This window comes from Phyllostomus hastatus, unplaced genomic scaffold (genome assembly GCF_019186645.2).
Source record: "Phyllostomus hastatus isolate PE091 unplaced genomic scaffold, TTU_PhHast_1.1 phas_contig_38, whole genome shotgun sequence".
NCBI classification, from domain to species: domain Eukaryota; kingdom Metazoa; phylum Chordata; class Mammalia; order Chiroptera; family Phyllostomidae; genus Phyllostomus; species Phyllostomus hastatus.
This window is the reverse complement of record NW_025333869.1, coordinates 24836413-24848430: the sequence shown is the minus strand read 5'-3', so window position 1 is coordinate 24848430 and position 12018 is coordinate 24836413. Positions and strand designations below refer to the sequence as shown.

At 53.9% G+C, this 12018-nt stretch overlaps 2 protein-coding genes across 4 annotated transcripts in view; both read right to left on the bottom strand.

Moving 5' to 3' along the window:
- SPOCK2 (SPARC (osteonectin), cwcv and kazal like domains proteoglycan 2) overlaps positions 1-8535 on the bottom strand; it is a 46381-nt gene extending 37846 nt beyond the window's left edge. The window contains exon 1 of one of the 3 annotated variants that reach the window (XM_045842013.1): positions 8102-8535. In XM_045842013.1, the coding sequence (XP_045697969.1) occupies positions 8102-8293 (192 nt within the window). In that variant the 5' untranslated portion in view covers positions 8294-8535. The remainder of the gene's footprint in view (positions 1-8101) is intronic. The other 2 variants (XM_045842014.1, XM_045842015.1) reach the window with 2 other exon arrangements.
- The window catches only part of ASCC1 (activating signal cointegrator 1 complex subunit 1), a 128704-nt gene continuing 125153 nt past the window's right edge, over positions 8468-12018 (bottom strand). Inside the window, exon 11 of the mRNA XM_045842018.1 lies at positions 8468-8586. The gene's annotated coding sequence lies outside the window, so the exon portion shown is untranslated. The remainder of the gene's footprint in view (positions 8587-12018) is intronic.

Genomic DNA, 12018 nt, shown 5'->3' with positions numbered 1-12018 from the left:
TTTGGCAGGTCAAGGAGGTCCCCAGCCCCTGGGGTTTCTCAGAGGACACCAGCTGTTTCGACCCCCCCGGGGAAGGAGCCCTGTGGCTAGAGAGGAGGGATTGACAGTGGTGGGAGAAGACACCCAGGGGCCCCCCTTCTGCAGGCACTTTCCAGAAATCCCTTCACACGCCCCTGGTTCTGCTAGTTTGGAGCCAACCCATCTCCTGCTTTGATCTTTGTGGCTCAGTCCAGTTGCCATGGAAACAGGGCCCACCGTGCCAAGCTGGGGGAGAGCCGGTGGTGGTGGTGGTGGTGGTGAGTGCGCAGGCCTAGCCGGCTTAGGGGCACATGCTGGGTGTTTCCAAGCACTGTTTACTTCCTGTCATTTTAATTAGCACCCAAATCACCCGCTCACTTCACAGCTTGAATTAACCCAGTCTCTCCCAGCCTCCCCATCTCGTGGAGAGGAGGAGATACAGCAGTAAATGGAGCAAAGGGAGAGCAGCCCCTCAAGGCCCGGACTTATTGGATTAAAACCCACTCACTGGGCAAATCTCTGCCCGCCTCTTTGCTGCACAATGTGGTGGGGAGACTGACCCCCACCGTGGAGTCAGAACACGGGGCTGCGGCCGCGCCCCGCCTCCGCCTAACAGCGCGACCTCGGCTGCCGCGTCCCGCCCCCACTTCCTGGTCTGTGCGTGAGAGGTCGCCCTGCGTCCTCCCTGGGCTTCACAGGGCCCGGGGACAGTAATGCCCTGTACACGGGAAGGTCTGTACTTTCAAAAGCCACCAAAGGCCACTGAAGCCGCTTCTCTGGAGCACAAGGTGGAGGCCTGGGGGGAGGGGAGGGGAGGGCAAGATGTGCTCTGGGGTCGCATGGGCGCAGTGGGCCTCAAGTAGTTTCTTAAAAAAAAATTACTGAATTTACTGGGGTGACATCGGTTAATAAAAATTATACAGGGATCAGGTGTACAGTTCTATAATACACCATCTGTGTATATCGTGTTGTGTGTTCCCCACCGCAAGTGAAGTCTCTTTCCATCACCATTTACCTCCCTCCACCCTCTCCCGCCTCCCCCACCCCCTTCAAACAGAGCCTCTGACCCGGTCTCTAAATGAGGACCTACAACCAGAGGTGCACGGACAGGGCTGAAAGAGGTTCATCATGAGTCTTTAAATAAACCACAACTTTTATAACCTTCTTATGGCATTTCTTAATTTTTTAATTCATCAAGAACCTCTAACACGGGAAACAGGCCAAGCCGCTCTCAACCTCTGATAGGCCCTGTGCATGGCTTTATTCCTGCCTCCTTCCTCAGCAGGAAGCCTTCCAGGAGCCCAGCACCCAGGGAAGGCCCAGGGTGACTTGCTGCCGGGGACCCCTCCTGCTCCTCCCTGCAAACAGCCAGGGGAGCACAGAGTGAGGGACCCAGGAAGGAATGAGGAGTGGCCTGAGAGGGGGCCGCCTGGGTTCCTTCTCAGCTGAGGACTGACACCCCCACCACAGGCCGGGCAGAAGGCATTTGAGGAGGCAGTGCCCTCCGTGTGGAGGAGGGTGGGAACAGGGCAGTCATTAAATATTTGCTCCTCTCTCAGAGGGCGCAGCAGAGGCTGTTAGGCCTGGACAAATAGAAGGAGACAGGTACCTGGCAGGCCCCCTGCCTCTTGCTTCCTCTCCCCCCAGAGGAATTCCCTTGGAGGGCAAAAATGTTCAAGTCACTCCCTGCATGCCAGGATCTCTCCCTGGCCTCAGGCATGCCTGCACCAGCGCCCTCCCCAGGCTCCCTGGGCCTGACCTCTCCTGTGACTCCAGGGGCATCCGGGGCTACTCCCCCAGTCCTTGGGTTCTGCCCCAGGCAGAGGCCCCCCAGGCTGAGAACATGGGAGCTGCCTCAGACCTTCGTTTCCCTTCTGGAGCATGAGTGGTGGGGCAGGATTTCAATCCCAGGGATCTCGAGTTGTGGCGCGGGGGAGAATGAGTTCTCAGGTCCTTGCCCTCTCTGGGTTTATTTCTCTACCTATACAACGTGGGGGCTTAGTGCTTCGTGCTTACTGCTGCCGAGGCTCCATGGTTCTGGTCCCCTACCCCCTCTGAAATGAGAACTCTGAGGAGAGGGGGAAGGAGTATGAATGAGTTCAGACCCTTACGTGTCAATCTGTGCAAGGGAACAAGGGATCAGGGAAGGAGCCAGAAGGCCGCTTCCAGGCAGAGGTAAGACACCGGCCAGGCCTGGCTTGTCCTTCCTGTAGCCTTGACCTCTTTTCTCAGGTGTCTGGGAAGAGGGCAGGAAGCGCAGGGTGCCCTATTTGGGGGACCTGTTCCCCAGAAGGAGCACAGGTCTGAGGTGTGGCTGGCCTGCTGTGGGTGCACTGAGGATGGGGCTGGCGGGCTCCGAGCCCCCCACTCCTCAGAAGAAAGGGGGAAGCTAGCTGCAGTCCAGCCCAGACCCACAGACACAAAGGCTGAAGGACAGGAAGACAAGGGGGACAAAATTCCTTTATGGGGTCATTCACTCACTTATACTACAAGTAAATCTTTTGCAAATCAGGGTGTTGGGGGTCTAGTTTGACTGTCCCAACCTTTTGGGGTCCAGAAAGAGGAAGGACTATCCCTGAATAACCAGCATGGCTCAGTTCAGAGCCCCAGCTCCGCCTTGGCCCTCTGCTGCCTGAACCCGCAGTGCTGTTACCTCGAGGGAGGGGCTGGGATGAGGATTAGGTGAGATCCTTCCTGGCTCTCGCATTCCACAGGGTTCCACAGGGCGTGCACGTGCAGTGAGTCCCCGCTGAGCACACGAACGCCCTGGGCAGTGCTCTGAGGACAGGGTGGTAGGGTGCACCGAGCAGTCTGTTACCAGACCCTGCCCTCAGGACTCACCCTGGGGTGTGTGTGCCAAACACGCATTAAAAATACCAACAGGACTTTTGAGATACAAGCCCACAGTGTGAGGCCATGAGGCAGCACCAAACTCATGTGCCCAGTGACTTTATGGCCAATAAATACTGCAGGGGCCCTGAGGAAGGAGCCACACCTCCAACTGAATTCTGGCCGAGCCTCAGGGGGTCAGAGGCTGTCCCACATCAAGAACCACATCATCCCAAAGCCCGCAGCAGGCGCAGGTCTGCCCACAAGTTGGACTCAGTGGTGTCTAAACTCTGCACCCAGGCCCTTGCCTGGACACACATTCTCCTTGTTTCCAACCCCAGGAAGACACATGTCACACTTGCAATGAACAGGTACCGGAGCGGTGTGCCCATCCCCAGCCTGGCATTTGCCTCAAGATGCCACTAAGCCCCATTTCTTAGGTTTCCCAGTCTCTAGCTGATCCGTGTTCTACCCTGATACGGTCATAGATGCTTCCTCAGGAGCAAAAGGAAAATCCCTGCTTTAAACCCAAAGACTTGCTGCCCCGAGTGGCAGGGGTGGAGGGGGTGGGCGGGAACACCCGCGGGTGCAGGGGCTGTTAGTGGGCTCCAGCGCATTTCCCGGAGTCACGGGCCAGCCAGGGCTCGGTAGATGACTCTGTTTAGCCTGCTCGTTAAACCAACTGGAAAATCAAGGGCCGGACAAGAGAAGTGGCTCCCCCGAGGCCACACAGTTGGCTCTGTCCTCTCACAAGAAGACAGGCTGCGTGAGCTCCCTGCGCCCTTGGGTAGGATAGAGTTCCTCCACTCCTCCAGCCATCCGCCTGACCTTCTGGAGCACGGGAGGGGGTGGTGTTGGCTTTCTCTCTGCTTCAGTCCAGCTGGAAGATGAGAGGAGCACACGGCACCCTCTCTAGACAGAGTGCTCTTCTCCCCCTCTCTTCCCAAGACTGGGAACCCTGTCGGGTGTTCAAGAGTGAGTCCCTCACTGCGGTGACACCATTCCGGGAGATGCCACCCTGCTTCAATGTGAGAGAAGATTCAAAACCAGGGTGGAGGAGGAGGTTAGGGGAGGACCCCAGTTAGGAATCCATTCTGACCCAGTTTGGGGTTCTCGCAGAGCCACACTTACCCACAAACAGCTGTGCGGTTGGTTCATCCCCACACTTGCATTGGTTTAGGTGGGTGGGGCAGGGGTGCCTGTAAGGAAGCACCTTTGTGGCTAAATCTTGCAACTGACCTAGTAGGTGATCATACAAACATGAGGACCCTGAGTAGCCAGCGGGCAGTATTTCCCTGGGCCAGGGCGCGGGCCCATGATGTGGCCCTGGCATCTAGGAGGTGCTTAGATCCTCGGTGAATGAGTGAGTTGCTGGACACAGGTCCACATCTTTCTCATGGAGACTGAGGCACGGTGTGGGCCAGCCCCGGAAACGGTGAGCCACCTGGTGGTTTTGGCGGGCCTGGAGAGTGTTGCCTGGAACGGGTGCCCTCAGGCCTCCAACAAGATGCCGCCATGTTCATGCACTCATCTCAGTCTCCTCGACTGAACCTGAAGCTCGGGGAGGTTATGTGATGTACCCCGCATCACATCTCCAGCTAGGCGCGGAGACAGAACCTGAACCCAGGCCTTCCGGCTGCGGGATCAGCGCTCTCCAGGCTCCCTGCACTCCTGCCTCGCCTGGGAGGACAGCTGCCTTAGGAGTGTCGCTAGGCCACAGGCTGGGGAGCAGGCTGGTGGCAGGCTGCCGCAGACAGGGAGGGCTCTGGCCCCCCTTCCTAGGAGGCGCTGCTCCTGCCCAGGACATCCTTGAGACTCACAGGACACAAGCCAGGCTGAACTCTTCCTTCCCATTTTCACTGAAGGTTAGGCCTAGAGTTCCCTGAAAAGCAGAGTTGAATTAGACACCCTGGGTTCATATTCCAGCTACGCCACTTACTAGCTATGTGTCCCGTGGGTATTTAACTTCTCTGTGCCTCCATTTCTTCAACCACAACATGGGTGGGCTATAAAGTAATCATAACCAGGGGCAACACATGTCAAGTGCTGGCTGCAGGGAACCACAGATACAAGTGCTCACTGCACTCAGTGGTTCGACAGGTATTCGCTGTATGCCTCCCGGGCACCAGGCACAGTGCTAGACACTTATAAATATCATGTAAATGTAATGAAAGTAGTGTACAAGGTAGAGGAGAGCCGGGGAGAAAAAGAACAGTCAGCGCTGCTTAGCCAGGCTCTTGGAGCTGCCGGAAGAATGCTGTGTAATAGGCCTGTCTCCTCTCCACTGTCCATCCCTAACTCTGAGGCTCCAGATGCTTTGTCCCAAAACCTGCAGTAAAATCCCAGCGGGTTCTGTAGGCGAGCAGGGCTCTGTGAAGCCCAAGCCTGCCCAGGGCAGGGTTCAGCTGGATCACAACCTCCCTTTCTCCCCTGACATGAAATTCCCTCCTCCCGGGCATTGGGAGAGAGCTGCCCAGGCACAGGATATGAAAGCCCTGTGCCCTCTGCAGGGGAGGATTACTCCCCTGGTATCCCAGCCTCCACTATAATCCTACTGCTCAGAGAAAGAATGCTAAACTGAACTCCCCGCTGACCAGCTCAGGCCAATCCCATATCGAAACAGCTGCCCACGCTGTCCTCCTCTTCCTCGTTCTCCTGACCCCTTCAACCTGACTCCCTCAATCGCCCCCTCAATTCAGCCAACACCATTTGATGAGAACTGTCTCTTCCCTATACATCGACTCCTCTATCCTGTTCCCTAAGAATATTCCACTCTCTTGCTTGCCTACCTTCCAAATCCCAGGCCATTTTGTGATTGATTATGAATAAGGTTCTGGCCCAACTTGACAACACCTTAAAGGTTCAAATGAAGAAACTCCTATCTCCCCTTTGAGGAGCCAGTGAGCTTATTTTCAAGAAGGCTAGCCCGACAAAGTGCACATAAAGCCTGGTGCTGCCGTGCCCAGCCAGGGGGCCTCCAGCCCTTAGAGTGGGAAGTGGGGCCTCTGCTGACACAGGAGGGACGAGAAGCATCTGTAGCGTTGGCTGAGCCCGTGTACGGACTGTGCACAATTCCAGGGGGCGCCGTTCACACTGTGGCATCCCTAAAGTTATGCAATGCAGCGGCTCTGAGCTAGCAGCTTCCTGCCTTTCTGCAAAAGCTGCCGACAGATCCCCAGAGCCAGACCCTTCTGCACAGCCTTCCTGGACCCTGTCCTCCTGCAGCCTTAAACGGGGTTTTAGAGGAAATCTGCCCTATATGAAAGCCCGAGGCCACCCAAACCAATACATGCCCTGCAGCTTTCCATGAATCCTGTGGGGACAGGTCCTGCCTTTCTTCTGATGAGCTTGGGAGGAAGGGAGAAGTTGTTGGCACCGATACAGGAGGACAGGTGGGCAGCCCTGTGCCAGGGGTCAAGCAGCCAATCATTTATCCTCACCCGCAGAGTTGGCCATTGGAAGCAGATGGAGGAAGGGAGGTGGGGAGGCATCTTTTATTTTTAAACCTTTATTGTTCTGATTAAGTATTTCTTTTCCCTCTGACCTTCACCAGTCCCGTTCAGACCATCCAACAGCCAGTGTGTCTGAGGGAGGCCTGGACCAGTGACACATGGATTCTGGATGGGCCAGTCTGCTGCCTCCTCCTTGCTGCTGTGGCCAGTCTGCTTCCCAGGCAGCCACAGGAGACTGCAGCTAATCTGTGCTGGGCCCGCTGGGGCCTGGAAAAAGGCCTGGCTGGAGCTCCACTCTGCCTCGACCAGATGAGCCGTGGGTGGGGCAAATCTCCCACTCAGGGGCCCAGGCCACCCTCCTGAGGCCCTGGCAGCATGTGAGTCCTGATGAATTACAGCCTACCAGTAAGACTTGGGAGAGAAACAGTCACTTCTCTCAGATGAAAAGATCTGTATCTCTCTGCCTCTTCCCATCACGGGGCTGGATATCATATGAAGTGTGTGTGTTTTAAACACATTTGTATGAACTTCTGGATGCAGGCAATTTAAAGAGATGAGAAAGGTCGCCATGGGCCTTGTACTAAGGGGTGCGATGGGGGCTTTTGGCAAATGAGGAGCAAGAACTGGGATCGTGAAGAGGGTTTCTGGGAACCCGCATCAGAGAGCACTACGTCGCTGGGACCAGCAACTGTCTCCTCTGGCGGTGCAGGGGCCCATCCTCCACCTCACCCTCCGCTTCACCCTCCCCCCACACTCCCTTCTCTGGGTCCCAGCCACGCCCTCTGCCCTCCACTCCTCACTCTCACTTCCCGGGCTGGGAACTCAGCCTCCGGTTTCCCCTCTGATCTACAGGTGCCTGTAAACAAAGTGCTGCAGCGACGCCGCCACCTCTTCCGCAGCCACCTCCCCAACCCCCACCCCGCAAAGTTCCTCCCAAGGTTAAGCTGGGTTCGGGCAGCGGTCCGAAAAGGGCCCCCAGGCCCAGCGTCTGGGCTTTACGCTCTGCTTTTCGAGCACACGGGTCTACGGAGTCTTTTCTCTGGATCGGAAACGCTCCCCCAGCTCAGGGTTGGGCTCCCCCATGAAAGGTTGGTCCAGGAAAACCAGCCTCCATTTGTGCTCACGCTGCTCTGCATGGGCACCCCAGACCAGCTCTGGAGACCACCCGGGGTGGCCTCGGGTGTTTTCATCGCCATCGCCCGTCCCCCTCCCCCACCATGAACACGCCTTTCACCGTCTTGCCTTAGGATTGCTAGGACCCTCCTCGCCCCCCAAACTCAAAGCCCTGGCAGTGGGCCCAGTCCCCTTCTGTGCGCCTGAGCAGAGGGCACTCTCGCAAGACGATGCTGTCGTCCCCACCAGCCCCACCCAGACCTGCCCCTTCTGCAGTGCCCTGTAATTGGAGTCTGCAGCATCTACTCAGCTAGGTGCACGCCTGGGGGCGATTCACCAAAGAAGGGGGCAGGGGAAGCAGGTCCAAAGTCCAGCCGCAGCCAGGACCTCCACCCCTCAGTCCCGCACCCCCCAACCCCGGCATCCTGCATTCCTCTCAGCACCCCGCCTCAGGGGGTGGGGAGACCCCATGCGCGCCGGGGGACCGGGGAGGGGACGCTGGTCAGTGAGGGCGACGACTGTCCGGTGGGTGCACATTGTTTACTCGCGGTGCAGTTAGCTGGCTGTGCTGCGGGGGGCCTCTGGCTGCGAAGTATCCCCGCCCCGCCCCTCACGGGGGTCTCGGCTCCAAAGCAGCCTCCCCAAACCCATGGCCCTAGCCCTCGGCTCCAGTGGCCCTGCAAACTCACGTCTCGGAAGCGATTCCAGTCCTTGATCTTGCCGCTGTACTGAGAGATGGACGACAGCCATTGCTCGTCCTCCATGAAATTGCCGGGGGTCTCGCCCTCCTTGATCCCTTTGGCGTCGCTTTCAGCCAAGGCCGCCGCCACGAGGAGGAGCAGCAGCGGCAGCGCCAGGCGCCCGCAGCCCGGGGCACGCATCTTGGTCTGGGTTCGACCTGGGGGGTCTTGACTTCTGCAGTATTTTAATGCCTTTTCTCCCACCCTGCGGTAGTCGAAGCAAACGCTGTCGTCTTCCTCAGCCCTTCTTCTGCGTGGTGACTCTGGTGACAGTCGGATAGTGGGTCGCGGCTGAGATGTGACCTGGTTAGGAGATGCACTCGTCTGAAAAAGCCCAGCGCTGGACGCGAGAGGAAGAGAGAATCAGAGAGGCTGCGCCAACAGGGGCCGTGTCTGTAACTGTAGCATCAGCATCACGTTTGACATCATCATACCTGGTTTAAAAAAAAAAAAACAAAACGGAGGGGGTAGATTTCAAAGGGAGGCGCTAGATGAGAGCGGCCAACGCCAGCCAGCCGCAGCAGAGCCCAGCCCAACCCAGAACTCAGGGAGTTGCAAATCTGGGAATCCAAACAGGAGGCGTCTCTGCTGTCTTTCCAAGGGTGGAAAACAAGAAGAGGGGCTCCGGGTGTCTCCCCAGGGAAGATGGACGAGGGAGAAGACACGAAACTCTCCGGTTACATAGCCAGCCAGGCTCAGGTGTCTAAAAGAGAATTTGGCCACAGACATTCTTTCTGTCCCCTTGCTTCCCACCCAGGGGGCCTGTGCCACAGCCCTGACAGCTGGCTCTCTGCGAGCTGTGGCTCTACGGTAATGGGTGGCGTCCTGAGGACAAAAGCCATATAACAGCTGGCTGGGAAATAGTTCTGCCTTGGAACTATTGCTCCGCAGCCCCACATGCTCTGTTGGAGGAGAGGCCTGGGCACCGAATGGCGGTTAGAGGCAGATGCCCTCCTCCCCAGGCAGCTGTTTAAGGGCCGGCACCCCTTTTGTTAGCTCTTCCTGGGGCAGCCCTAAAAGGCAGTGGCGGACCATTCACCTGCCTTGAGATGCAAATTTGAAAGAGGCACATTTGCTACTAGTTTTGACTTCAAGTTGATTTTAATAAGCCACTGGGGAAGGGGGGCCAGCGAAAGGGACTAGTTTTGTCTGAAGTGCTACGGTTTTTGTTAAAATTGTGGCCCTTATCACGCCTGCAGAAATGTGTTGACATACCAGCTGGGAAAACTGGGCACGGTCCCGGTATCAGAGCAGAAATGAGGTGAAGTTTACATTAGAGATAAATTGAAGAGGAAACATAATCTGAGAGAACAAAACACTGAACTTTTGGGACCCGAGCCCTAGATTGTGTTTTTATTAAAAAAATAATAATAAAACAAAAAATAAGAACTTGGCTGCTGTGGTCTTTAAAAAAAAATCAAAGGCAATGAAAAACATGATCTTAATCAGTAGGAAAAAACAGAGTTTATAAGGTTCACAGTCACCCTGAGTCTGGCCTGGGAATTCTGAGTGCACTGACGGCTTGGGCTGGGGTTCCCTTGGGAAAACAAAACAAAAGCTCCCTTTCCCTGTTTTCTTTGTCCTTTCAGTTGGACTTGGAGGTGGTGCCGTAATGGGGACATGGCCACTGACGTCTTCATCTCACGGTAAACGAAGCAGCTTTGGGGGTTGTGCAGCAGCACTGTGCAGAGGAACAGTGTTTGTTGTCACGTGAGCTGGGGTGGAGCCCCACGTACTATCTGGGTTCTAGGCCGATCACCAAACCTATTTTCTGTCTATAAATTAATGATAATACCACCTGTGTTAGAAGCTTGCTGTGAAATTCATCCAAATTCCATACTATGCCTGGGCGTAGTGGGAATTTGAAAAATGTTAGTTCTTGCTCTGACCAGCGTGGCTCAGTTGGTTGGGCATAGCCTGAAGAGCATTTCCCAGTTGGGACACCTGCCTAGGTTGCAGGCTCGGTTCCCCGTTGGGGCGTGCATGAGGTATCTGATCGGTTTCTCTCTCACATTGTTGTTTTTCTCCCTTCCTTTCTCCTTCCCACCCCCTCTCCCTAAAAATGAGTGAATGAATGAATGAATGAATGAATGAAAAATTTAAAACAATGTCCAATCCAGAAACGTTTAAATGGACAAACCTGGAAGCCGGCTCTCACTGTCCATCAGGCAGAGATCACCTAGTTAAGTTGTAACACACACACACAATACACTGTTGTGCAGACATTCGAAATGATGTGGGCATGTCATCTAATGACCACTAGTGTGACTCCCTGCACATTGCTGGGTGAGAAAAACTCATCACAGAAGATCGTGTTTAATATCATCTCTTGGAAGGAATAGAATGTTTTCAAACTTTATGGTCTCAGGGGTCCTATACACTCAACAATTATTGAGGACCCTAAAGAACTTTTATGTGAGATATGAGGGGGCAGCCCCCAAACCCTAGATTTATAGAGAAGTTGTGTATTTATTCTTAAATTCTTAAACTTTAGTCACCTTCAAAATACTTTCCACTTGGTGCAATACACCTATTGAGATGTTTTTTTTCCACTGGTCAACAGTTTTTGAACTCACTGACTTAATATTGTCTTTTAGTGCTTCTGCAGTTTTTGTTTCACCTCTTTCACATCAGCAAAGCATCTCCCTTTGAGAACTTTCCTCATTCAGGGAAACAAAAAAAAAGTTGTAGGAAGTGAAATCAGGTGAATAGGAAGGGTAGGGCACATGGTGATGCTGTTTTTGGTCAAAAACTGCTCAACACTGTGTGGTGTGGGCAGATACGCTTGTAAATCACCCATCATGAAGTGAGCAAACCTGTTCAGAGAGTCTTCAGAAAAATTCACTGAAACCAATCACAGCCTCTCACAACAACGCCAGCTGGTACACTGATACAGGTGGGTTCCTAGCTCACCTAGCAGAGGAAGCCTGTACTACAAGGGGCCCACCCTCCAGAATATGATTCTGGGGTTTTTTGGGTCCCCCCGCTTCATACAGCTTTGGCTCTAATTTACTATACTTGAAAATAAAACTAAGCTTTCCTCTCAATTTTAAATATCTTATTTTTAGAGAGGGGAAGGGAGAAAGAGAGGGAGAGAAACATCATTGTGTGGTTGCCTCTCCTCCACTGGGGACCTGGCCCACAACCCAGGCATGTGCCCTGACTGGGAACCAAACCAGCAACCCTTTGGTTTGCAGGCCAGTACTCAATCCACTGAGCCACACCAGTCAGAGCTTGCCTCTCAATTTTGCTGTGAACCTAAAACCACTCTAAAAAAAATTAAATCTTTTTAAAAAAACTAGTAATTTTAAAAACATTTAAAATAACGAACCTACTACATATGAACAAAATAATGTATTTTAATAAAAACTATATATTCCCCTGAAAAACTAAGTGAGAAGAGTGGCATTGTTTTACATTTTTGCAAATCTCTTTAATGTCCTGTGGCACCAAAAGACCACAGGTAAATTAGCTTCTGCATTATAGCAAGTGTATTACTGCTAGGGCTGGCATAAAATACCACAGTCTAGGTGGCTTACACCACAGAGATTTATTTGCTTAAGGTTCTGGAGGCTAGAAGCCCAAGATTAAGGTGTTGGTGGGTTTGTTTTTTACTGAGGACTCTCTCCCTGGTTTGCAGATGGTCACCTTCTCACTGAGTCACACCCGTCTTTCTTCTGTCCACACATACAGCTGCTGTCTGTGTATCCAAATTTCCCCTTCTGCTCAGGACACCAGTCAGGCTGGCCTAGGGTCCATCCACTGTAACAGCCTCAGCCTCATCCTGACTTAATTACCTCTTTAAAGGCCTTGTCTCCAAACACAGTTGCATTATGAGGCAACTGGGGGTGAGGGCGTCAACATGT